The 24,724-nt window shown below is 42.3% G+C and overlaps 1 protein-coding gene and 1 long non-coding RNA gene across 6 annotated transcripts in view; one reads left to right on the top strand and one right to left on the bottom strand.

The window, feature by feature from the left end:
• Window positions 1-24,724, bottom strand: part of SRGAP3 (SLIT-ROBO Rho GTPase activating protein 3) — a 304,458-nt gene that overhangs the window by 125,044 nt on the left and 154,690 nt on the right. For all 5 annotated transcript variants that reach the window (XM_077116674.1, XM_077116670.1, XM_077116673.1 and 2 more), the window contains exon 3: window positions 24,314-24,476. In XM_077116674.1, the coding sequence (XP_076972789.1) occupies window positions 24,314-24,476 (163 nt within the window). The remainder of the gene's footprint in view (window positions 1-24,313; window positions 24,477-24,724) is intronic.
• LOC143647043 (uncharacterized) overlaps window positions 12,836-24,724 on the top strand; it is a 75,740-nt gene continuing 63,851 nt past the window's right edge. Inside the window, exon 1 of the long non-coding RNA XR_013157797.1 lies at window positions 12,836-13,389. This is a non-coding gene — a long non-coding RNA (uncharacterized LOC143647043). The remainder of the gene's footprint in view (window positions 13,390-24,724) is intronic.

Genomic DNA, 24,724 nt, shown 5'->3' with positions numbered 1-24,724 from the left:
AGGGTCTATTTCTGAATACTCAATTCAATTCCATTGGTCAATGTATCTATCTTTATGCCAGTACCATGCTGCTTTGACCACTGTAGATTTAACATACCTTAAAGTCAGGTAGTGTGAGACCTCCCACTTCATTTTTCTTTCTCAAGATATTTTTTGCTATTTGGGGCACCCTGCCCTTCTGAATAAATCTGGTTATTGGTTTCTCTATCTCTGCAAAGTAAGTTGTTGGGACTTTAATTGGTATTGCTTTGAATCTACAAATCAATTTGGGTAGAAGTGACATCTTAACTATCTTTAGTCTCCCCATCCATGAACACAGCATACTTTTCCATTTATTTAAGTCTTCCATGACTTCTTTTAGCAATTTCTTATAATTTTCTGTGTATAGGGCTTTTGTGTCCTTAGTTAAATGTATTCCTAAATATTTAATTCTTTTGGTTGTTATTATAAATGGAATTTTTTTTCTTGATTTCCTCCTCAGATTGTTCATTACTAGTGTATAGAAACACTGCTGATTTTTGGGTGATGATCTTGTACCCTGCCATTTTGTTGTACTCATTTATTAGCTCTATAGTCTTGTTGTAGATTTTTCAGGATCTTTGACATATAGTATCATGTCATCTGCAAACAGTGAGTTTTACTTCTTCCTTTCCAATTTGGATGCCTTTTATTTCTTTTTCTTGTCTAATTGCTCTGGTTAGAACTTCCAGTACAATGTTGAATAACAGCAGTGACAGTGGGCATCCTCACCTTGTTCCTGATCTTAGAGCGAAAGCTTTCAGTCTTTTGAGGATGATGTTAGCTGTGGGTTTTTCATATATTCCCTCCATCATGTTGATGAAGTTCCCTTCTATTCCTATCCTTTGGAGTGTTTTCTTCAAGAAAGGATGTTTAATTTTGCCAAATGCCATTCCTGCAGCAATGGAGATGATCATGTGGCTGTTCCACTTTGACTTATTGGTGTGGTATATTACATTAATTTATTTTCTTGTATTGAACCATCCTTGCATACCTGGAATAAATCCCACTTGGTCATGGTGTATAATTCTTTTAATGTGCTACTGTATTCAATTTGCAAGTATTTTGTTGAGGATTTTTGCATCTATATTCATTAAAGAGATTGGTCTGTAATTTTCTTGTAGCACCTTTGTCTGGCTTTGGTATTAGGGATATGTTGGCTTCATAGAATAAATTAGGTAGCCTTCCCTCCTTTTCAGTTTTTTTTTTGAAGAATTTGAGCAGGATTAACACTAATTCTTTCTTGAATGTTTGGGAGAATTCACACGTGAAGCCATCTGGTCCTGGATTTTTCTTTCTGGGAAGTTTCTTGATGACTGAGTCAATCTCTTTACTTGTGATTGATTTGTTAAGATCATCTATTTCTTCTCAAGTCAATATGGTGGTTCATGCATTTCTAGGAAGTTGTCCATTTCATCTACATTGTCTAGTACATTAACATATAGTTGCTCATAGTATCCTCTCATTGCCTCCTTTATTTCTGTGTGGTCAATGGTTTGTCCCCCTTTCCATTTCTGATTGTATTTATTTACACCACCACCCCCCTTGCTCTCTCTCTCTCTCTTTTGTCAGCCTACCTAAGAGTCAATTGATTTTATTGATTTTCTCAAAGAACCAACTTCTGGTTTTCATAATTTCAATTGTTTTCATAATCTCAATTTCATTTACTTCTGCTCCAATCTTCATTATATTTCTTTCCTTTTGTTTGCTTTGGGGTTAGTTTGCTGTTCTTTCTCTAGTTCTTCCAGGTGAACAGTTAACTCCTCATTTTTTGCTCTTTCTTATTTTTAATATAGGTATTTAGGGCAATAATTTCATTCTCAGCACTGCCTTTGCTGCATCCCATAAATTTTGATATGTTGTGTTTTCATTTTCATATACCTTGGATATTTACTGATTTCTCCTGTAATGTCTTCCTTTGCCCATTAGTTGCCTAAGACTGTATTGTTTAGTCTCCATATGTTTGTGAATTTTCTGGCCCTCTACCTGTTACTGATTTCCAACTTCATTCCATTATGATGTGAGAAAGTGCTCTATGTAATTTGAGCATTATACAAAATTATTGAGATCTGCTTTGTGACCCAGCATATGGTCTATCCTTGAGAATGATCCATGAGCACTTGAGAAAAATGTGTATCCTGCTGTTGTGGGGTGTAATGTCCCATAAATGTCTGTTAAATCTAGTTCATTTATTATATTATTTAAAATCTCTGTTTCTTTATTAATTCTCTGTCTAGATGTTCTATCTTTGATGAGAATAGGGAACTGAAGTCTCCAACTATTATGGTAGAGGTGTCTACTTCTCTCTTCAGTGTTGTTTGTGTGTGCCTCATGTATTTTGGATCAATCTGGCTCAGTCCACAAATATTTATGATTGTTATGTCTTCTTGGTGAATTGTTCCTTTTATTAACATAATGTCCTTCTTTGTCTTTCTTCATTATTTTACATTTGAAGTCTAGTTTGTCTGGTATTAGTACAGTTACCCGTACTCTTCTCTGGTTGTTGTTTTTTTGTTGTTGTTGTTTATTTTCTATTTTTTTGCATGAAATACCTTTTTCCAACCTTTCACTTTCAAGCTATTTTTGCCCTTGGGTCTAAAGTGTCTCCTGTAGACAGCATATAGATGGGTCGTGTTTTTAATCCATTCTGCCAGTCCATGTCTTTTGATTGGGGATTTTAGTCCACCAATATTTAATGCTATTATTTTAAAGGCAGCACTTTCTTCTAGCTTTTTGTCTTTTGGATTGTATATGTCATATCTATTTTTTTCTCTCTTTACCTTTAGTGATAGTCTTCATTTCTGCACTCTTCTCCAGACCACTCTCTCCTATCTTTTCCTATCTGTCCATAGTGTTCCCTTCAGTATTTCTTATAGAACTGGTAGTCTCTTAATCACAAATTTTCTCAGTGACTGTCTGAAAATATTTTAATCTCCCTCATTTTTGAAGGATAGTTTTAATGGTCATAGAATTCTTGGTTGGCAGTTCTTCTCTTTCAGAATCTTAAATATATCATACCACTGCCTTCTTGCCTCCATGGTTTCTGCCAAGAAATCCAAACATAGTCTTATCAAACTACCCTTGTATGCGATGGATTGCTTTTCTCTTACTGCTTTCAAAATTCTTTGCTTTGACATTTGACATTCTGACTAGTAAGTGTCTTGGGGTAGATCTATTTGGATCTATTCTGTTTGGGGTATACTGTACTTCCTGGATCTGTAATTTTATGTCTTTCATAAGAGATGGGAAATTTTCAGTGATTATTTCCTCCATTAGTCTTTAGGTTCCTTTTCCCTTCTTGGACACCCATAACATGTATATTCATGTGCTTCATGTTCTCATTCAATTACCTGAGACCCTGCCCACACTTTTCCATTCTTTTCCCTATATTTTCTTCTGTGGGCTGGATTTCAGATGTCCTGTCCTCCAGTTCACTAATCCTTTCTTCTGCCTCTTCATATCTATTGTTATAGGTCTCCATTGTTATTTTTTTTTCACCTGTTCTATTGTGTCTTTCATTCCCATAAGTTCTGTGATTTGTTTTTTCAAACTTTTGGTTCTTCTTCATGTTTTCTCATATCTTCTTTATATCTCCCTCAACTTGTTGATTTAATTTTTTATGAGATTTTGCATGTCTGTTCGAACATCCTGAATTAGTTGTTTCAACTCTTATATCTCATTTGAAATGTTGGTTTGTTCCTTTGATTGGGTCATATCTTTGATCTTCCTAGTATGACTCATTTTTTTTCCTGGTGTCTAGGCATTTGATTTCCTTAATTAGTTTATTCTCAAGGTCATTTTCACTCTTTTACATAGGGTTTTCTTTTTGGACAGCTTTGTTCTCTATTTGTTCTTTGACATTCATTTCAACTTATTCTAGACCTCTAGCATAGGTTCTGTTTAACTGATCAGAATTTTTCAGCTCTTGTTTTTCTGTTTCTTGCCCTGCCTATATGGACCTTTTTTTTTTGAGGAGGGTCTCCTCAGATGTAATCAACCCCAGTAATATTTTTGCAGACCAGACAGGCCCACATCTCAGGAGGAGAGAGTAGCCGCCCTAAAGGTGAGATCCAGCAGGTTGTCAGACCTTCCTATGAAACGTCTAGACTCTATGTTTTTCCTGTCCTGCCCAGCATATGGTGCTTGTCTGCCTGCAGCTTCCCACCAGCGTAAAGTGATGTGGTGCCTGCCAGTGGTGTGACTGAGATGGAGGCTAAGGTAGTAGGCAGACTTAGCTTGCTTCTGTTTTCCAGCCCCTGGGGCCTGAATTCCCTGAAGGAGGCCTCCACTTGGTCTGGGCCTGCCCCCCTTTTCTTGGGGGAAGATACACCCTTTAGGGAATTGTCCTCATCCACTTGACTATTTACTTTGTCTCTCAGACATGCCTTAATTCTGCCCTTGCCTGGGACAGTGCTGGAGCCTGAGAGTGCCAGCAGTTCTATCTGATGAACTGCTAAGAAGTTAAAACAACAACCAAAAAGGCGTTTTCAGAGCTGGTCTCCTGCTTTCTGGGTTTGCCAATCAAGAGCTGGAGTTGGTACATGGCTCTATGTGTCCCAGGCTCTATGTGCCTCCTTTTCTTAGGGTCCAGCCCTTTTCTTTTCCTTTTTTTTTTTTTTTACATGGACAGGCACTGGGAAATCAAACCTGGGTCTCTGGCATGGCAGGCAAGAATTCTGCCACTGAGCCAATATCGCATTCCCCCAGCCCTTTTCATATTTTGTGCTTACTCAAAAAGCCTCTGGTGTTTTATTGTTGGTTTTTTTTTTTCTTCAGTCAGCCCCACTCCCTCTCTGCTGGGGCTAAAACTCCTGGTGCCTTTAGTGCTTATTCCAGGTTTATCTGTGCTCAGGGCCTGTTTTCAGCAGACAGATTTTGATAATTAATTCTGCAACTGGAGCTTAGTTGAGCTAATTCCTTGCTACCACTAACATCTGTTTCCTTTCCCCTGAGGGAACCAACCTGCGGTGCCTCTGGGGGAGGGGTGCCAGCCTCCACAGCTTGCAAGACCTACAGTTCTGTGTGGGATCCCAGCCATTTCACCCATTCCAGACTGGTGTCTGATGTGTGTCTGGTCACTGATGTCCCCCCAACAGTTGTTCCATATAGTTCTTGGCTATTAACTAGCTGCTCTGGAGGATGAACTAAATTCCACACCTCACTATGTTGCCATTTCCCTGTTTATTTTTAAACACATATCCTACAACCCAACCTAAGTAAAAAATCAGTGGTTCCTGCTATGCTTTCACCACAATCTAAATAAGGACATTTTCATTTCTTCCGAAAGCATCCCATACCCCTCTCCCAATCTCCAACTTATTGACATTTAGCTTTGGCATACTGTCTTTGTTACGTTCAATGGAAGCTTAGCACAATTTGACTTTTAACTATAGACCCAGTTTTCATTTATTGTATTTTTTCTCCCCTGTAAACTATCCCATTTTCCACACCTTCTTGTGTCATAAATGCCCCCAGCCTTCCTCCCTCACCCACACTCACTCTCAGCTTCATTCAGTGCATTTACAATATTGTGCTACCATCACACAGTATTGTGCTATCCATTTCTGGGTCTTTACAATCAGTCCTGTTGAACAGTCTGTATTCCTTCAGCATCAAATGCCCAATCTCTGCCCTCTTTCTATCTCTTGATAACCTGTGTTCTCAACTTTAACTCTCAAAGTTCACTCATTAATGTTAGCTCATATTAGTGAGAACATAGTGTATTTGTCCTTTTGTTTCTGGCTAATTTCACTTAGCATAATGTCCTTAAGGTTCATCCATGGTATTATATGCTTCATGATTTTATTCTGTCTTACAGCTGCATAATATTTCATCATATGGATATACCACAGTTTCTTTAGACACTCGTTCATTCATGGAGATTTGGGCTATTTCCTTCTCTTGGCACTTGCAAATAATGCCACTATAAACATCGGTGTGCAAATGTCTGCATGTGTCCTTGCCTGAGTATATACCCAGTAATGGGACTGCTGGAGCATATGGCAATTCCATATTTAACTTTCTGAGTAACCACCAAACTGCCTCCAGAGCAGCTGCACCTTTTTACATCACCACCAACAGTGAATGTGTGCCTCTTTCTCCACATCCTTTCCAGCACTTGTTGTTTTCTGTTTTTTTTATAATGGCCATTCTAGTAGGTGTGAGATGATAGCTCATTGTGGTTTTGATTTGTATTTCCCTAATAGCCAGTGTGGTTGAGCATGTTTTCATATGTTTTTGAGCCATTTGTATTTCCTCTTCTGAAAAGTATCTGTCCATGTCTTTTGCCCATTTTTTAATGAGGTTGTTTGTCTTTTTGTTGAGTTGTACAATCTGTTTATATATTCTGGATATTAAACCCTTATCTGACATATGATTTCCAAGTATTGTCTCCTATTGCATAGGTTGTCTTTTTACTTTCCTGACAAAGTTCTTTGATGCATGTAAGAGTTTCATTTTGAGGAGATACCATTTCTTTCTTTCTTTTTTTCACTGCTCGCACTTTGGGTGTAAGATCTAGAAAACCACCTCCTTTCACAAGATCCATAAGATATTTCCCTACATTTTCTTCTAAAAGTTGTATAGTCTTAGCTCTACTGTTTAGGCCTTCGATCCATTTTGAGTCAATTTTTTAATAAGGTATGAAATAGGGGTCCTCTTTCATTCTTTTGCATATGGATATCCAGTTCTCCAAATACCATTTATTGAAGCAGTTGCTTGGTCCCAGGTAAGTTGGCTTGACTGCCTTATCAAAGATTAATTGTCTGTAGATGAGAGGTTCTATTTTTGAATACTCAATTCAATTCCATTGGTCAGTATATCTATCTTTATGTCAGTACCATGCTGTTTTGACCACTGTAGCTCTGTAATATTTAGCCTGACTTCTGAGGCCTGGCTATATGTAGAAAGAGGTGAATTTTGGAGTCACAGACACCTGGATCCCAGTGGGGCTCTATCTCATGGATGGACTTACCCATCTGTAAAATGGGAGGATGATAATCTCTGAATTGTGAGGATTAAGTGAGGTAAGGTGGCATGCACTGCATAATGAAGCTCCTAACAGCATGAACCAATACCATCATGATGTTGACAGTCGACTCCAACTCCATGAGCCCTCAGCCAGGGACAATTCCCTAGTTCTCCTCCGACAGCCGGTGCATCTCACTTTTTTCCCCCAATCTCAGGCCCCATCAAAAGCCCAAGTGGCCTTTCCCAGCCCTCCCCAACACCACCTTCCTCACAGAGAACCTTCCCCTCAATCTGAAGTGTCTCTTTACCACATCACCCCGTTTATGCCCTTCTTTGCAGTCATAAAGGGAAGTGTGATTATTTGGCTTGTTTATTCATTTGTTATTTGTCCCCTCCACTTGAATATATAAGTCCCATGAGGGCAATGGGATTCTGCCTCTGGTAGTGAATGCTGTGATGTGCTGCCCCATCCCCCAGCTGCTCAGCCATGAGCACCTTTTGAGGTTGGCCAGAAAGCATCTTTTCCTAGGATGGTCCTCATCCAAAATCTGGTCTATCAGAGGTATAGAGCTTGCCTTTTCCATCTTCAGAACTTACTGAGGGCTGGTGAAGCCTTCGACAAAGTCTGCCTGCTAAACAGCTTGATTTTGTCCTGTTTTCTCCCTTCCCTTCCAGATCCTAAGAACTCTCCCTAATCCATCTATCAGCTCAGTTCGGACTTCTCAGCGTTTGCTTCTAAGGCACCCCACGTGTAGCATCTCACTTTCTCTGAGACATATCCCAAAGCTTACCACATAGCAGGTGCTCAATAAATGTATTTGTTGAATGACTCTAGGACCAAATGAAATGACAGTTTCAAGGGAGTTCCTGTGACTATTAAAAGAGATAACACATACAGCAACACCTGGCACTATGGGGGGCACAAGTTAAATTATTGGGAAATATTAGTACAGTCTGGATTAATACCTACTAGATACTAGAGACAAGGCTAGGAAGGGGACCAGAGAAGGGAATATAAAGTTGATCCTTTTACAAACACTTCCCTTAAGAACCTCCCAGTTTGGCAGGGCCGAGGGTCAAGAACACAGATAATTCTAAGCCAGAAGGTGAGAAAAGCTGTAAAAGAGTGAAAGGTGAAGTGATGCGGGATGGAGTGATGAGGAGCCATCTCCTCTGCTCTGAATGGCCATACAAAGCATTCTAGGCCAGGACGCAGGCTGGGCAAACGCCTGGAGGTCACACACAAGGAGAAGTCTGATTTACAGAGAGAAGCGAGCACAGCATGGGAACAGCAGGAGATGGGCTTGAAATGGAGGTTGGGCCAGTTCGCAGAGGCTTATGGAGTGCAGGCTTCTTTCCAAAAGGAACTGAGGACGGCTGCAGATCTCTGCAGGACAGTGTGATGATCAGAGCTGTGCTTCAGGAAGTGAAAAACGGTATACAGAGGGTGGGTTGCATAGGGAGGGGCTGGAGGTCTGGTTCTTGTGTTTCTTCAGTATGGCTTTAAGCCACCCAATGGAACCTACCAGAGCACCCCTACCTCCATCACTCCCACCCCACCCCACCAAGCATGGGGCTAACCACAGAGTAGGTGCCCCACAAACACTCAACTGAATTGCGCTGGATTCAAAGGCATTGTCTTTTATGGTAGGATTGGTTGGCAAGGAAAATAGTCTCAACTGTAGTTTCAGAAACTACTGAATAAGAAAACCAAACCAAACATTCCACCAAGAACAAGGAGGCCAAAACCCTGATAATCTCTAGCACATAAATTCATCCCCAGCCCTTGGGGACCCAAGCAGCAATGCATTAGCACTTACTCTTGACATTCTCACGTTACTTTCATGCCTGTGGAGGTAGGGAGCGGCAGACTGTTTCCTTTGTGCACAGGAAGTGGACTGTGGAAAACGATGAAATTGGGCCAAGAAGAGTTCAGCCACAGTAGCTGTGGTTCCTTGGGGTTGAAAGGGCAGAGCCTTGGTTTTCTGACCCAAATAAGCCTGTAAAATCAGGCTAAGCAGCCCTAAGAGCTGGCCACCGTGAAAGCAGCTGGCCCTGGGTCCTGCCTGGTTCCTGTCCTCTGCGTCTTTCTTTTGCCTACAGACAACTCAAACTCACTTAGAGCAGACCCCCTCAACCTTGGCACTACTGACATTTGGAGCCAGATGATTCTTTGTGATGGGGCCGGTCCTGTGCATTGTACAATGCTTAGCAGCATTCCTAGCCTCTACCCATTAGATGCCAGTGGTATTCCCCACTCCACCCCCATTCCCAAGTTGTGACAGCCAAAATTATCTCCAGACAGTGCAAAATATTCTCTGGGTACAAAATTGCCTTTGGTGAGAACCACTGCCTTAGACCAAGGACCTCAAATTGGCAGCTTCTCTGGCCTGCAGATATACTTCGTTTGGTCAGTCAGTATTTTCAGAAAATCTGAATACTTCTCCCAGCACTCAAAAACCAGGAACCTTCCCTGTGAAGTCCTGATTTTCAGTTCCCCTTGGAACGTTAGAAGATCCAGCAATCTTGAGTCCCCGTTTCAAGCATGGCTGCCCTTTTGCTTGGGCTGCTTTTCCTTAGTTGGCCACCGCGCCCAGTACGACCCTTCATGACTGGCCCATGATGGAAATAGAGTTTATGAACCAGACACCGGCATGGTCTCTCAGGGAGACAGGTGACCAGCTGGATCCTCTGGCACTCTTGAAGGAGGGCAACCCCAGACCTGCTGAGTCAGAATATCTGAGAGCCTCTTTTTAACAAGCATCCTTCTCACATCCCAGTGTTTGAGAGCCACTTAACCCAAGCCTTGCTCCTGAAACAGAACCCAGCGCTCCCCAGAGGACCCCAACTGACACCCCTGCCTGAGTGGGAGGGTTCACAGTGCCCCCTGCACTTTCTCCGACCCTCCTTCTTATCTATCTCCTCTTATGCCTCTAGCTTTGGCTCAGTTACACAAGTATTTATTGAAATACTTTCTAGATACCAGCCTCAACGAGGTTCTGAAGAGATAAAGCTGAGACAAGTTCCCAGCTCTCAGGTAATAGCTATAATATGCTTATACTATACTAAGATACTGCAGTTGACACGTAGGGAGTATTTTCCACTTCTTGAATATTGTCCAAAGTCATTTCCTTACATTATCTAACTTACACCTATAAGGTAGATACTATCATATTCCCACTTGACTGCTGAGGTTCAGAAGGTTTAAGTGACATGCCCAAGTCACACAGCAAGATGACAGCAGAGTCAGGATCCAGTTTTTGATGGGTCTGATGCCAAAGCTCTGACACTTACAATGATTTAATAAGGCATGCTCCTCCTCAAGGTCCAGTGGGAGACATAAATATGAAAAGAAGCCACTCCAATGCTGCATGAGAGACAGATCCAGGACACAAGAAGAGTACATAAGAGGGCTTGCCCTATGGATACTGCCTACCTGTCAGATGCACTGTCTCATCTTCTGCATAGGAATTTATCTCCCTAGAATTTGCCTTCACTATAGGCAGGCCCAGGTCCCTTTGGCCCAGTCCTTCTTGGCCCACACTGCCCTGCTATGAATTAATCAGCCATGATGGCCATCCATGGTTTTACCCGTCCTCCTCCTTCTGCTAACAGAAGACATATTAGGTGAGACTCATCCCCGCTCATCAGGCCATACAAGATGGTCCGTCAGGCATTGGACCTGCTCTAGCACCTTTTCTGGATTGGATCAAAGATTAAAAAAAAAAAAAAAAAAAAAAAAAAAAATGGCCTAGCTGAGCCAATAAAAATCCTCGCAGGAGCTTTCTAATAAACACACTCTCAAAGACCATCTCTCCTCTGGGTTGCTAAGCTTGTAGAACAGGATAAGTTAGGACAACCGCAAATCCCTGGTTCCCTATGCAGCTCCTAAAAGAGTTAATGGACAACTGAAAGTCCCTTGTTTCTTATCTAGCTCCAAAGGAATTAATCTGAACTGCAACATTCATGGACAAAAATTTCCCCTAAACCCCCCAAATTTCCCCAAACCATCAAAACCTCCCAAACTATAAAAGCTTATAAAGTCATGGGCCTGGAGCAAACTCTTAGTTAATAACAGAAAGCCTGGGGTTGTATAGATTGTTAAACATCTGCCCAAAGACAAATTTTGGATAAATTTGTGCAGGTCACAAGCATCAATAGTTACCTCTTCCTAATACAATGCTAGACCTGTAAGCACAGGGTTAATGCAAACCATATAAGCCCCTAGTACTCAAATGTTACTATGGAAACCTGCCACTAGCAAAATCCTTCCTATAAAGCAAGCTAACCCACTCCAGCTCAGTGTGTGCTTCTCCCTTAAACATGTCCGTGTTGTCTCTTTAACAAACTTTACTACTTATTTGTACTGGCCTTCTCCTTTGTCTAAATTCTTTTAGCGGTGGAACCCCCAAACTTGGAGTGGGACTCAGCGGGCACCGCTGTCAGTCAGGAATCTTGGGCCTAGTGACCTTGCCCCCCCCCCCCCAGGAGAAAGCAATGTTGGAGCCCCTGAATCTTGTGGTGTCTGAGCAAGATTTATCTCTGGGCTATTCAGTTGCAGACACAAACTTCCACTTTGCTTATGTGTGAAAGAATACTAACACAATCTGTGCTTCTGTGAGTTTGATGATATCAAAATGACCACTGAGTGCGATAGCCTTCTGAAAACCCTCCATCCAGCACCAGTTTTCAGTGTCTTCAGACACTGAATTTCCAAACAATTTAGAGGACTTAATTTCCAAACAATTAGAACAACCCCTTAAGGCAGGGACTCTGGATTCCTCTGGTGTCTTCACCAGGCTGATCAGGAAATCTTATGCACAAGAGGAGCTCCATAGATATCTGTGGATGAGTTTTACAGATCTGCAGGAGCTGTAAAAAAAACCTAGAGAAGGGTAAAAAGTGACGATCTCTGACTCTTATTTATTTATTTATTTTTGCAAAAAAGAAACCACACATTCAGACAAGATAGGATCACTGGCAAAATTGTTCTTAGCACAGAGTTCCTGGGTGGTATCAATTTCTTTGTCATAAAAATCATGCCAGGGTGGCTTGATTTTATTTTCAATGCAGCATTAATCATGTATTGGAGGAAAACCCTCAAAAACATCTCTGTAGATCCTAGGACTATATGAGCTACATTTTTAAAGGGTTATGTCTCCATCTCCCTCAAATCAACTCACTGATGGGTCATTGCCAGCACTAGAGTCAACCTCTATGTCTGAAAAATAATGTCCTCTTAAAATGATGGGTTTTAATGATGAGAAACACACCACCATTTCTCTGAAGACCATTCAGAAAATGGTGAGACAAGGAATGAGTTGCAGGCATTTGTAAACTCTCAATTATCCATGTGGGGCTGCCGGACCTCTCTTCTCCTTTCCCATCAGTACAGCTCCAGCAAGTCCCCTATTTCTCACTCTTTGCTTAAATAGGTAGATATTCTCATGTGGGGTTATCCTTTAGGCTTTTCCATGGTTTTTCTCAGTCTGGGGTTCAAAACAAGCAATAGCCAACACAATAAAACAACTACCAAACCAAAACAATGGCCAAAAATAAAACACCTTTGTCTTTTTCAGTTCTAAATTCTGACTAATATAATCCATTGCTTTTCTACATCCTCGCTTATTTTCTCATCAAATAACAAAACTTGAGACCCACAAATGTTTCCTATTTAAATATGTAACATATAGAATCCCTGGCTATCTAGCAAAGCAATTGTATTTTTATTTCCAAAGCAAAGGTTTAAAAGGCACATCTCCAAGGAATCTCTATCCTGGAAGAACAGCTCATCCCTGCACACAGCAGCTTGGACAGCTCACCAAATAATGGTTCCTCGTAAGTCATGCCTTGCGCTGCCCATTACCCAGCTGTCAGCTCTCTGTCAGGTCACCTCCTCCAAACCATTGCCATCCTTAGACTACTTTCTTGCCTCACCCACCATCCTAACTGTGCTATCCTTTCCCTCTCCCTCCCTCCTTCCTTTCCTGTCTCCTTGACAACTCTCTTCTCTTCCTCTCCTTCCCAGATTAATTATGTCTCCTGTTGCTGCAATTCCGAATGTTGTCATCTGTTTGTTTTCGCAAGAAGCTAGAATGCAGATTTGAGTCCGGAATTCTTATCCCTGTTGCCAAGGCTGGGATCTCAGGCTGCAGAGAAGCAGGACAGCTCTGGAGGCATCCTCCGAGTCCCCGGCAGAGGTGGGCCCCACTGACGCCCACCCAGGAGCCCTGAGAAGCAGGCTTATTGTCCTCTCTCCCCCGTAATTACTCCCGGAGTCTGTCTGGGACCCTGTTTACTTTAGAAAGTCTTCATTTGCATCTTCAGAAATGCTTAAAACTACAGGCCTGAGGGAAGTCCAAGGATGCCTCTGAATGGCTGCAACCATGACCTGATGCCAGGGTAGGAGTTTCTGGATCACTACGTATTATTATTATTACATGTTATTATTAATCATGCTTATTATCATCATTAATAATGCTTAATATGATTACCACTAATACTTATCATTATGAATAGAAACAACAATAATAGCTATTGTTTCTTCATCTCTTAGCATGGACCAGGCACAACGATAACTGCCCTTGAACAGTATCACCCTTTATGAGTGGTACTATCATGAACCCAACTTGAAAGATTAGGGCAGAGAGTCTCGGGGAGGACGAGTAAGATCATACAAAATCATACAAGAGCACACAGCTAGTACATGTGACTCTCTGAACCATGCCACTCAGTTGCCTTTATCAGGAAAGCTAGCATTTGAAGGACCTTTTTAAAATGTTCCCAAACATTTGAAAATACTTACAGAGCATGAATACTCCTTTGCTTTATTATAAAAAGCATGCTGATATTTGCAAGGCTCTGCTCTAGATCTTCACAGATATCAGAAAGCGTACAAAGCCTGGTACCTTTTTGCAGACTCCCGTTATCTATGACTACCCTGGCCCCGCCCCCTGATGCATAGGCCGAATGGATGGAGATGGTGTGGGATGCTGGCTGAATCTCCATGGACCCAGAACATACCTCATAGCAATCTTTCTTGACTATGGCCCCAAGTCAGCTTACCTTTTCTTTTTTTTTTGAACTAGGAAATCTCTTACTTACAGATAAGAAGGGAAAGGTTGAGGGTGGGGGTGAGGTTCTGCCGTTTCTGAGCAGCATGAGAAGGCTGTCTTCTTGTCAAACCAGTATCTGTGAAAACGCGAAGCTGCTCACTTTGGAATTGTTTTCCTTCTCTACATTTTCTTCAAGGTGAATGTTGGGCTTTATTGTTGGACTCAAAACATATTCATCATTTATTATGGTTGAGCCACCGACCTAAGACCCCACTTTACATCTTAGAAAATATAGACCTGATTTTCTATTTCACTTTCTAATACGTATTAGAAAATATAACCTGATTTTCTATTTCACTTGATTGTTTGTGAATGGAGTGTGAAGGAGGATAACATTGGCATTTCAAAATTATGTTTGCCCCTCAATCTGCCCATCTATGTACCATCTATCCACTCATCTATCCATCCATTCGTCTACATATCTGCCTACCTATCCCCCCACTCATTCACTTATCCACCCATCTATGCATCTCTGCATCCATCTGCTCACCCACCCAGTCATCTGTCCATCCACCCGTCCATCCATCCCTTTCCACCTTTCCATTCCCATCTTAACCATATGGATTTAGGCCCTGAAACATTTCACCATATTATAAACATATAACTGCTCTCCCTGAATCCAGGATCTTGCTTTTCAAAACCACCAGATATACCATGCAAAATTAATTATCCTTAAATTTGACGCTGATCACTTCACCTACTAATGAAGAACCATCAACAGCTCTCAAATATCTAGAAAATAAAGCCAGCTTCTCAGTCTCACACCCAAGGACCTCCTTGATCTATCTCCAAGCTTCCTTCCTTTCTTTCTCTTTCCCATTAATTTCAATTCTTCAATATTTCAAACATGAAGAAGTATACAGAGAACAATAACAAAAACCTTTGCACACACTTTTCAAATTAAATAACTATTAAGGTATTGCCATGTTCGCTTCAGAAATATTTTCAGGAAGCAAAATGCTAGTAGTGCGTTTGTCTCCTTCCTTCTTGCTCTGCTCCTCAGTTACTATTCTGAAGCTCGTTTGTATTCATACAGCCTACATTTATATAGTTTTATTTCAAGTAGGTGTCTATAAACAACATGAACCATTATCTTGTGCTTTGAAATTTTATTTAAAAAATTTACAAAATTTTGAATTTTATAAAAATATTCTGTACCTCACTTTTTTCACCCAACATTATGTTTTCAAGTTTTAGCCACACTGATGCATGCAGGTCTAATTCCTTCATCTTACCTTTGTGATAATATGCCATTGTATGACTCTGTATAGCTTATTTAACCCTTCCCTTAAGGATTTTTTAAATATTTATCAATATTTTCTTTTATAGTTTGTGCTTTTTCCATTTTCTTTACATAGCCCTTCTGTACCCCCAAGCTTGTAAATATAATCACCTACAGTTTCTTCCAAAAGTTTTAAAGTTTTGCTTTTCACCTTAAGCAGTTTATATACATGTAGAATATATATTTTTGTGAATGAAGGTAGAGACCTAATTTTTTTTTCCATATGAAAACATATATATGGAAAAACTATAGGGAGAATATAGACTCAGCTCCTTCAAATTATAAGAAAAGGGCAAGCAACCCATTGAACCAGTTCTTTTTACTGAATAGTCTGTCCTTTCCCCCTGATTTGTAATGCACCACTGTCAGAGACAAATTTCCTACTTGTGGTCGCTCTGTTTTGATGCTCGTTATTCTGTCCCAATGATCAGTTTATCTGGTCTTGCTCTAGTACTACCTGTTTTAATGACCATCACTTTAGAAGAAGTCAATATCTGATAGGGCAAATGCTTCAACAAATATAAAAAGATATATCCTACAGATAACACTTTCTGATATTAGTGAAATAAAATTATATATTAAAAATGAGTAGAAGGGGCAGTGCGACGGTGGCTAAGTGGCAGAATTCTTGACCGCCATGCCAGAGACCCAGGTTTGATTCCCAAGCCTGCCCATGCCAAAAAAAAAAAAAAAAAGGGGGGGGGGAATAAGCAGAAAGCCTAAAAAAACTTTTTGATGCTAATAATGACCCACACAATCCTGAATAATTCATGGGGCAAAGAAGAAATTGCCATGGAAATTATAAAATATTTTTAACTGAATGACAATGAAAGCATCACTTATCAAAACTTCTGAGATGCAGCTCATTTGTAGCATTAATAGCATTACTTCTCAATTATTCTTGTTTTGTAATATATGCATTTAAATCACATTTTCTAATTGGATGTGGCTGGCACACAGTATTAGTTTTTGTCTACTGATCTTGTAAACAGCCATCTAGCAGAGCTCTCTTCAGCAGGAAGTAAGTATGTTTGCTGTTGGTTATTGGTATATACCCTTTATCAGACTACAGAAGTTCCTATTCATCCCAAATTTGCAAGAGTTTTTGGCCTTAAGTGATGAAAAAGTTAGAAGCATGACCTTTAAAAGTCAGGAACAAAACAAGGATGCTACTTCTCTCCCAATTCTCTCCACACTGGCCTGGATGGAGTTCCTAGTCAACACAAGTCCAAAAAGAAATAAGAGGTGGGAAAAAAGGAGACAAGACCATCATCATTTACAATTAATGAGTGCATGATTTCCTGAGCATATTTTCTAATGTGTGACTCTTGGTTTACCTGTGGGCCCCGAATAGAATACTCCTTTTTCCCATCTCCGATCTTCATTCTCACTTATTTACTCTCAAAGTCCTAACATTCATAATCACAGCTAATATTTATTGATTCCTTACTATGTTCTAAGTAGGCATTTTATATCATCATTTTTAGTCCTTGTATCAACCCTATAATGTAGGTTATTATTAGCTCTGTTTTGAAAATGCTGAAACTCAGAGAGCTTAAGGAATTAAGTCAAGCTCACAGGGTGGGAAAATGATATAACAGAGCCAGAGGGTCCATTTCTAAAGCGAACCACTGCACAGACTGCAATACCACTCTACCTCTTCATGACAGAGGACCCAGACTCTTCTGCCCACTGGCCTTTGCTCTTGTCTGGAATACTGTGTCTCACTTTTTCTGAATCTCCGCCTTCCAGTTCTGAGCACTGTGATGCATCACCCAGGTCCCCTTAAGTCCTCAGTCCCCCAGTTGCTGGAGGTGCTGCCAGCAATCAGCCCTCAGCTGTCAGGCCTCTTTGGCACTGCCTTGGCTGTAGAGTCATCTGCCCATGGCCATGCTCCCTTCCAGAGGCAGATCCATTGCCCATCAGTCAATCAACCTCAGAGTACAAAGTCCCAGGAATCTTCGCTCCAACTCAGAACAACTCTGAAGGGCCATCCCAGCTCAGAGCTTCCCGGAGTCAGCTGAGACCTTAACTGCGAGTTTCTCACAGTCCAGCTTCTCCATTTGCCTACTTCTGCTTGCTTTCCTTCCCTTCTCCAGGTGGTGATCCCACAGGCACTCCCTAATAAGCCCTTCCAGCATAATCACTGTTACAGAATCTGCTTCCTGAAGAACCCAAAATTTCAAATGCTGCCACCCCAACACAAAACCTTCCCTGAACCTCCCCAATCCAGGGCAGAAGTTCTCCTTCCTCTGAACGAACTTCTGTGGTGACCATCATCCCTCTCTGCTGGATCTGAATTACTGCTACTCATCTGTCATAGCTTCCATACTATGCTGTGAGCTCCATGGGGGGAGGGCACTGGTCTGATTGATTTCTCCATCTTCTTTAGCACCTGCCTTTCCTGTCCAGTATGGGCTCTGGAATTAGACATGTCTAGATTCAAATTCCAGCTCCACCTTTCTCAGTATCAGTTTCCTCTTCTGCAGAATGGGGAGATGTTGCATCTTCCTCCTTGGCTTTAAGAATTAAATGCATACATGCTTAGTCCAGAGACTGGCACACAGCAAGCACTCAATAATTGTTTGCTATCTATAATCATTATCTACCTACTGTTATTATAACACTAACCACTGTTTATCGAATGAGTTGGGAATGTCTGATGATGACCACCTCAGCAGGCTCTGTGGCGGAGTGATCATTCACAACTTCATCTCCCTGGGAGACAGTGGAAACTGGCTGAAAGCTCATCATGCCTTGGCTGTTTGCCCATTTTGCTCTCTCTCCATGGCAGGCCTCCTAGCGGGGCGTCCGGCCTGCAAAACCCTGCTCTCTCTTGCAACCAAAAAAAGAAAAAATAAACTTGGCTTTGAATCCAAGGCCACTGGTGCTTTTGATCTCAGTTACAAAGCAAGGCAATTATGGGACACAAAAGCACTAATTTATTTATGAAATGCGATGGACATCTTCGAGGCGGGAACGAAAAAGCTCACTCGAGACCAAGCCCCTGTTGCCGCACATTGAATGGCTGCTTTCAAACATGGGCCCCCCATGCCCTCTTTTCCTCCCTAAGAGTCTTTGCTCATTAGTGCTTCCTCCAGAACACTGCAGCTTCCAACAATCAAATTCACTTCACGGCTGGGGCAAGTAATTAAATTCCATAGGCATCAGAGCATAGAATAATGGATGGCTATTGTTAAGGAAGCTGAAGAAAACAGAAGGAGCCTGAGAATGGAATGGGTTTCAATGCCGAGCCTCAGACATGGCTGGGGGTGGGGAGAGCAAGCGGAGTGCAGCCGGAACCTCCCAGCTGGTGCACACACGCGGTAGTGGACTCGGCACTGGACCTGCCCGCAGAAAACCTGGAAGTGGGACCCGATGCTGCCGCTTACTCATCTGTAAAACAAGGCGGCTAGACTGGGTAAGTCATTCTCAGAGTGCTCCCCGGACCGACAGCACCTGGGAATTTGTTACAAAGGTACATTCTCCAGCCCACCCCCCACCAAGACCTACTGAATTGGACAGTGTGAAGGTGGGACCCAGCGATCTGTGTTTTAAAAAGCCCTCCAGGTGATTTTGATTGCACACTCAAGTCTGAAAACCACAGATCTGTACCACTGTTTCCCAAAGCTTGGGGTACTAAGGAAATAAGAGGCAATTCTAATACTAATATGCTAACAGGATATTTGATTCTTGCCTATATTTTACCAAACAACCCTCTTCTGTTAGCCTCAGTAAAGGGTGTATACACCCTACTCTATAGAAAGGAAGGGGGAAAGACAATTAAAAACTAAAACCAAAAACTAAGCCAACAATGCCCTCTTGCCACATGGAGAGTTTGAGAACCCCTAGGAGATAATGTTTAAAGATGAGGTCAAGCACTCAAAATGCATACAGGGCCAGGGAAGCAAAAATAAAGGATATAATACAAGTGAATACAATGCAACATGCAGTGGCCGGGGTTATGAGGCAGTGGCACGAGTGTGCCCTGCCTAAAGGGGACAATACCTGCTCAGCTCCAGCCACTATTGCCAGGTACAAACCCATGCGGATCTGGCACTGTCAGAGTTTCTGATTTTTAAGAGAAACAGAATTTTCTGTGAAATCTTCAAGTTTTTTAATGTTAGCGTAATTGTTCTCCGCCCCGTGAGGGCCAAGCATGTTACAGTGGAGAGCCAAATTCAGCTGCGGGTGACCATTTTACATCTGAGACACCTTCCATCACGACACACTCTACCCTCTGTGCACCTGCCTTTCTCCAAATAGTGAACACCTAACCTCCTTTTCCCGTGCGGCAGATTTCTATTCAATTTCAACACCCAACCCAAGGGTCCCCTCCAGTGTGAACTCATTCTCAATTCTTTCCCCCACTTTTGGACCTTTCTAAGAAAGTTGAGAAGAATCAAACATAGGACCAAATAATTGACACATAGAAGAAGGTAATACAGATGAAGCAGACATGAAGAAGTTACAAAACAGGTATTTCTCACAGAGGAGGAATTAAAGCCTTTTGGAAAAGTTACCCTATTGTGGCTTGAAATATTACTTAAATAAAAACGTTGATCCCATTCGACCGAAATCTTATAAAATGAAGTTTTAAAAGGTCAAATATAAAGAGACACAAATATAGGGTGGGCCACGGTGGCTCAGCAGTCAAGAATGCTTGCCTGCCATGCCAGAGGACCCAGGTTCAATTCCCGGTGCCTGTCCATGTGAAAAAAAAAGGAGAGAGAGAGAGACAAATATAGAATATATAGGATAGGTTAAAAAAAAAAAGTTGGTATAAAAATACCTGGGGGGCTTAGCTGACTGAGGGCTCAGAGTAAGTCAAACATGCAATGAGACTACCATCAAAAAGACAAGCACAATCCTAGGTTTCACTATTAGAAATGAAGTGTCCAGGTAGCCCGGCTACTCAGACCTTCTTGAAAAATTCTGATTCATTCTGAATATTAACTTCTGTGGGTCAGAGAAGACCTGGAGCAAGACCAGAAAATGCAGAGCGTGGAGGAAATGCCAAGCCAAATCATGGGGGACAACTGAAGGAACCTGGAGTGCTCACTCCATCACAGGGAAGACCTGGGTGGTTGGGCCTGCTTCATCTTTGAGCAAATGGACTGATTTCCATGTGGATTGTGTGATTTGCAGAGGTAAGACTAAGTAAGATTTCATCTCAATACTAGGGAGAATTTTCTGCTGATCTCAGTTGGTCCCAAATGGAATGAGCTGCAGGGAGGTGATGAGTGCCCCTTCACTGAGGAAGACTGCGCAGAGGATGAGTGACAACTGTAGAAGATGATAAAAGGACTGCAGTAAAGGGCCTCGTAGGCATCTCTTGTTTATTTCTCCATTCTCCATGTGAGGGCGTGCCACATTTTCTTGGGGAGCCACCCTTCCCCATCCTCGATCCCATGGTTCAGGGGGAATTGAATGTACACCTGGCTCTAGGAGACCTACTGAAGGAGGTTCCTCAGGCTTGGTCAGGCCAAGCATCAGCATCTACCTGGCCTCAGGCATGGTTTCAGGGGGGTACATGTGACCCATGTTGGGCCAATCAGAGCCTGTAAGGCCCGATTCTGAGAAAAGGGAGCTCTTGGTTTCCACCAGACTAAAACAATGTGGGATGGAAGTGCAGAAAGGTCAAGGACCATCTGGCCATCACACAGGGAGACACTAACCAAAAAAAGGGCATTTTCTCCATCCCACCCCCACCCTGAAAAAAAAAGAGAAGAAAGAAAATTGGAGCGGACAGTTGCAGAGTTCTGATAACATCATTTGTATTCCTGAAGTTCCTCATGCCTGAAGCCAAACTTATTTCTGAAGAAGTAGTAGGTTCCCTTTTGTCCAAAGCCAGTTGAACTTATGGTTTGCACAAGTTGCAACCATGAGAGCCCTGATAACTGCAGCTGGTCTCACTCAGCCCCATGTAGCTATGGCTGATCCATAGCTCACCCTTAAAACACGGTCCACCTGCGTGTACAAGCTCATTTGCCCAAAGGACCCCTAGAATGGTGTCTGGAATTTGAAGTGTTGCCTGGAGTCATAAGAATGACTCCAATAGGATAGAGGAAGTGGATAATCAGGAAAACATAAGTTGTTAAATCTAATAACGTCCAGCATCAGTGGCACTACTGAGAAACAGGCCAACAGGGTGAGCGCCCCAGGCCCAAGGGCCGGCACCAAACGCACAGCCTCCCCTGGAAGCCACCCAGGGCCGGGGCATGGGTTAGCAGGGTGGTCAGGGAAGGCTGACCTGAACCTCAGACCCCAGCTCAGTAATGGGGGAGGGAAGGTGTTCATTCTTAGGGATCACTACCAAGCCACCACTTACTGAGCACCTACTATATACCAGGCCTGTGTTGGACACTTGCTTGACCTCTACTCCTCAAAGCAGTCCCTTGAAGGAGACCCTATTATTATCTCCATTTCCCAGATGAAAAAAAATGGGGGCTTAGAGAGTCTTGCCCAGGGCCTCTCAGTCAGTGATAGGCAGCCACGCTGTTCCCTGCTGGTAATGACAAGGGGTGCAAAGTGGTAAACCCCAGACTCTTCTTGAAGCTTTGCAAACTCTACCTTATTTATAAAATAGAGTGAGTGAGGGTCTCATTCCCCTGTCTGACCAGAGACCATCTTCCCAAAGGAAAGGAACAGCTGTTCTGAGGGCTGCAGAAACTACTGTTACATAAGGTGTACGAACCTCAGTTCTGAGATGACCTCTAAGTAAGGCCGCACAAAGGCCCAGGTCGCTGTCTCTCTCCAGGCCCAGAGGGGCTGGCTCATTTTCCTTTGTTCCCGAGCACAGGCATGGTAACAAGGCAGCCAGGAGCTCAGCTGCAGACATTTTTTCATTATTTTCCACTCTGTTAACCTCCATCACAAGTCAGGCTGCTGTCGGCCTAAATGAGAACTGAAAAGATTTATCTCACTCATCCCAGGGCTCAGCTTGGGAAAAGACCCTTCATTTCCTAAAGGCCCTGATGACCCTTTCTCTGTGAGTCACTCCCACCCAGGAAAAAAAGATGAGACAGCAGCAGCCGGCAGGGGGTTGTGACAGGATCGATAGTTCCAAACTTACAGATGCCTGAATCATTTCAGGTTGGCTTAGGAAATCGCAGTGTGAGGCTGGTTTTGTTTTTCACAGTGTATTTACCTTCCTAATTATGTTTGCTTACGCAAATATTAAACTTAGACTACATTTCATAAGCACAGCCCCAGGAGGAGACCAGAAGCATATTGTGTGACAGGAGGAAATTAGCCTGTGATTGCAATTTTGCTGTATAAGTAATCCTCAAAGCAGATAATCCAAATACAGACCATAGAGAGAATATTATATTTTAAATCAACTTTTCCCCTTTCTTACGCTTTTTGCAATCCCAGGTCACCAAATCCTAAAGACTGGCACCTGGAAAGAATCGATGAGCTAAACTATTTTCATAATAATAGTCCTTTACCTTCATGTAATAACACCAGCATTTGCTGAGCACTTACTAAATCCCAGGGGCTGCTCTCCACACTTTACATGGGTTGACAAACCATTTAATTCTCACAACAGCCCGGTAGGTATTTCTATCCCCATTTCACAGATGAGGAAACTGAGGCACAGAGAGTTTAAGTAACAAGCTCAAAGACACACAGCTAGTCAATAATGGAACCAGGATTATAACCCAAAATTAAAGAATTCTGGACCCAGATGCCACACTCCAAGAACCAGTTCACAATAAGGCCCCTCCCCTTCACCCGTTTTACTGACTAGCCTGTTTTACCATCAAGGAAACTGTAGTTCACAAAAATGACTTTAGTTCTACAACATTCAGGCAACACTTAGTGTGTGCCAGGCGCTGTGCAAAAGACACAGGACATAGAGGCTATGAGGGGCATAAAAAGTTACTGCTTCCTACACTCTGCACTTCCAGGAGTTTTTATGGGTAAAACCTTTCTGAAAGTAACTGGCACTCTGTCAAAGGCCTTAAAAATGAGCACACCATTTGCCCCTAAAATTCCCATTGCAGAAACTGATTCTAAGAGAATAACAGTGGAGGTGACAAAGGTGTATAGACAAAGAAGCTCCTAGCAGCATTATTTATAAGATTTTTAAAAATCAAAATAACCTAAGGGCTCAACAATAAGAGACTGGTTAAATAAATGAGCACATCGATATAATGAAATACTATTTAATCATTAAAAATGTTAGAGGCGGGCCGCGGTGGCTCAGCGGGCAAAGTGCTTGCCTGCCGTGCCGGAGGACCCCGGTTCGATTCCCGGCCCCAGCCCATGTAAAAACCAAACAAACAAACAAAATATAATAAAAACACGAAAATGTTTAAAAATGTTTCCCTTCCTTCCTTCCATCCTTCCTTCCTTCTCTGTCTTTCCTTCCTTTCCTCCCTCTCTAAAAAAAAAAAAAAAAAAAAAAAAAAAAAAATGTTAGAGAAAGAAATGTATCGATATGGGAAATTTTGTGATCGATTGTTAGGTAACAGAAGCAGAGACTACAATCATATATGCAGTATGGTATCACTTGAGGAAAATGTACATGTCCACTAAAAAATGTATAAATATAAGCATTCATAGAAAATGTATGCGCATCAGTACATACAAAAAAAATTCCTGGAATACCAAAGTGATTATTTCTGAATGAAAACATTTCAGGGGATTTTAATTTTTGCATGTGTGCGCAACTCTATTCTTCCAAACTTCCTACAATGGACATGGATTACTTACCTGATCATGCAATGGTGCTTATTTTTGTGACTGTGGTTGCTGAAAGGGGGTGAAACCACCCCAACTCAGGGCCCGGGATGCCAACTGCAGCCCTTGGTCACTTATACCCTGCAACACCCCTGCCGTAACACACACCCACCCTCCCCAGACTACACCCCCTCCTGCCTGGCGTATGTTGCCATGCCCAGCCCGGGGCCCATTTGCACACCTTTTTGAAGAGTCTGATGACATCCTCGCTGATCTGGGAAAGGCGGACGATGACGTTGTTCATGAAAATGTCATTGAGGGTGGCATGGTCTCGGCTCTCCCGCCTGGTCTGATGCAGGACCAGATACCAACAGTTCACGGGCGACAGGAGGTACTGGTCCTTCCTGTGGAAGCCAAAGCAGCTCTAGTTGGCTACACATGGAACTGCCAACCACACAGTTTCACACGGTCATGCACCTCGGCTCTTTTCACGACACCCCTTCACGGCTGGCTCTTTCATTTCACATGTTACAGCTGGGGAAATTGAAGCTATGAGGGGAGAAGTGATCCTTCCGAGGTCAAATAGCTCGCAGGGCTGAGAGCATAAGCCTCGTCCTTGACTCTAAGTGCTATCCTGTTCTACTCGCCCACT

Source organism: Tamandua tetradactyla, chromosome 9 (assembly GCF_023851605.1).
Source record: "Tamandua tetradactyla isolate mTamTet1 chromosome 9, mTamTet1.pri, whole genome shotgun sequence".
NCBI lineage: Eukaryota > Metazoa > Chordata > Mammalia > Pilosa > Myrmecophagidae > Tamandua > Tamandua tetradactyla.
Note: the sequence above shows the minus strand (reverse complement) of the source record. Positions and strands in the feature narration are given on the sequence as shown.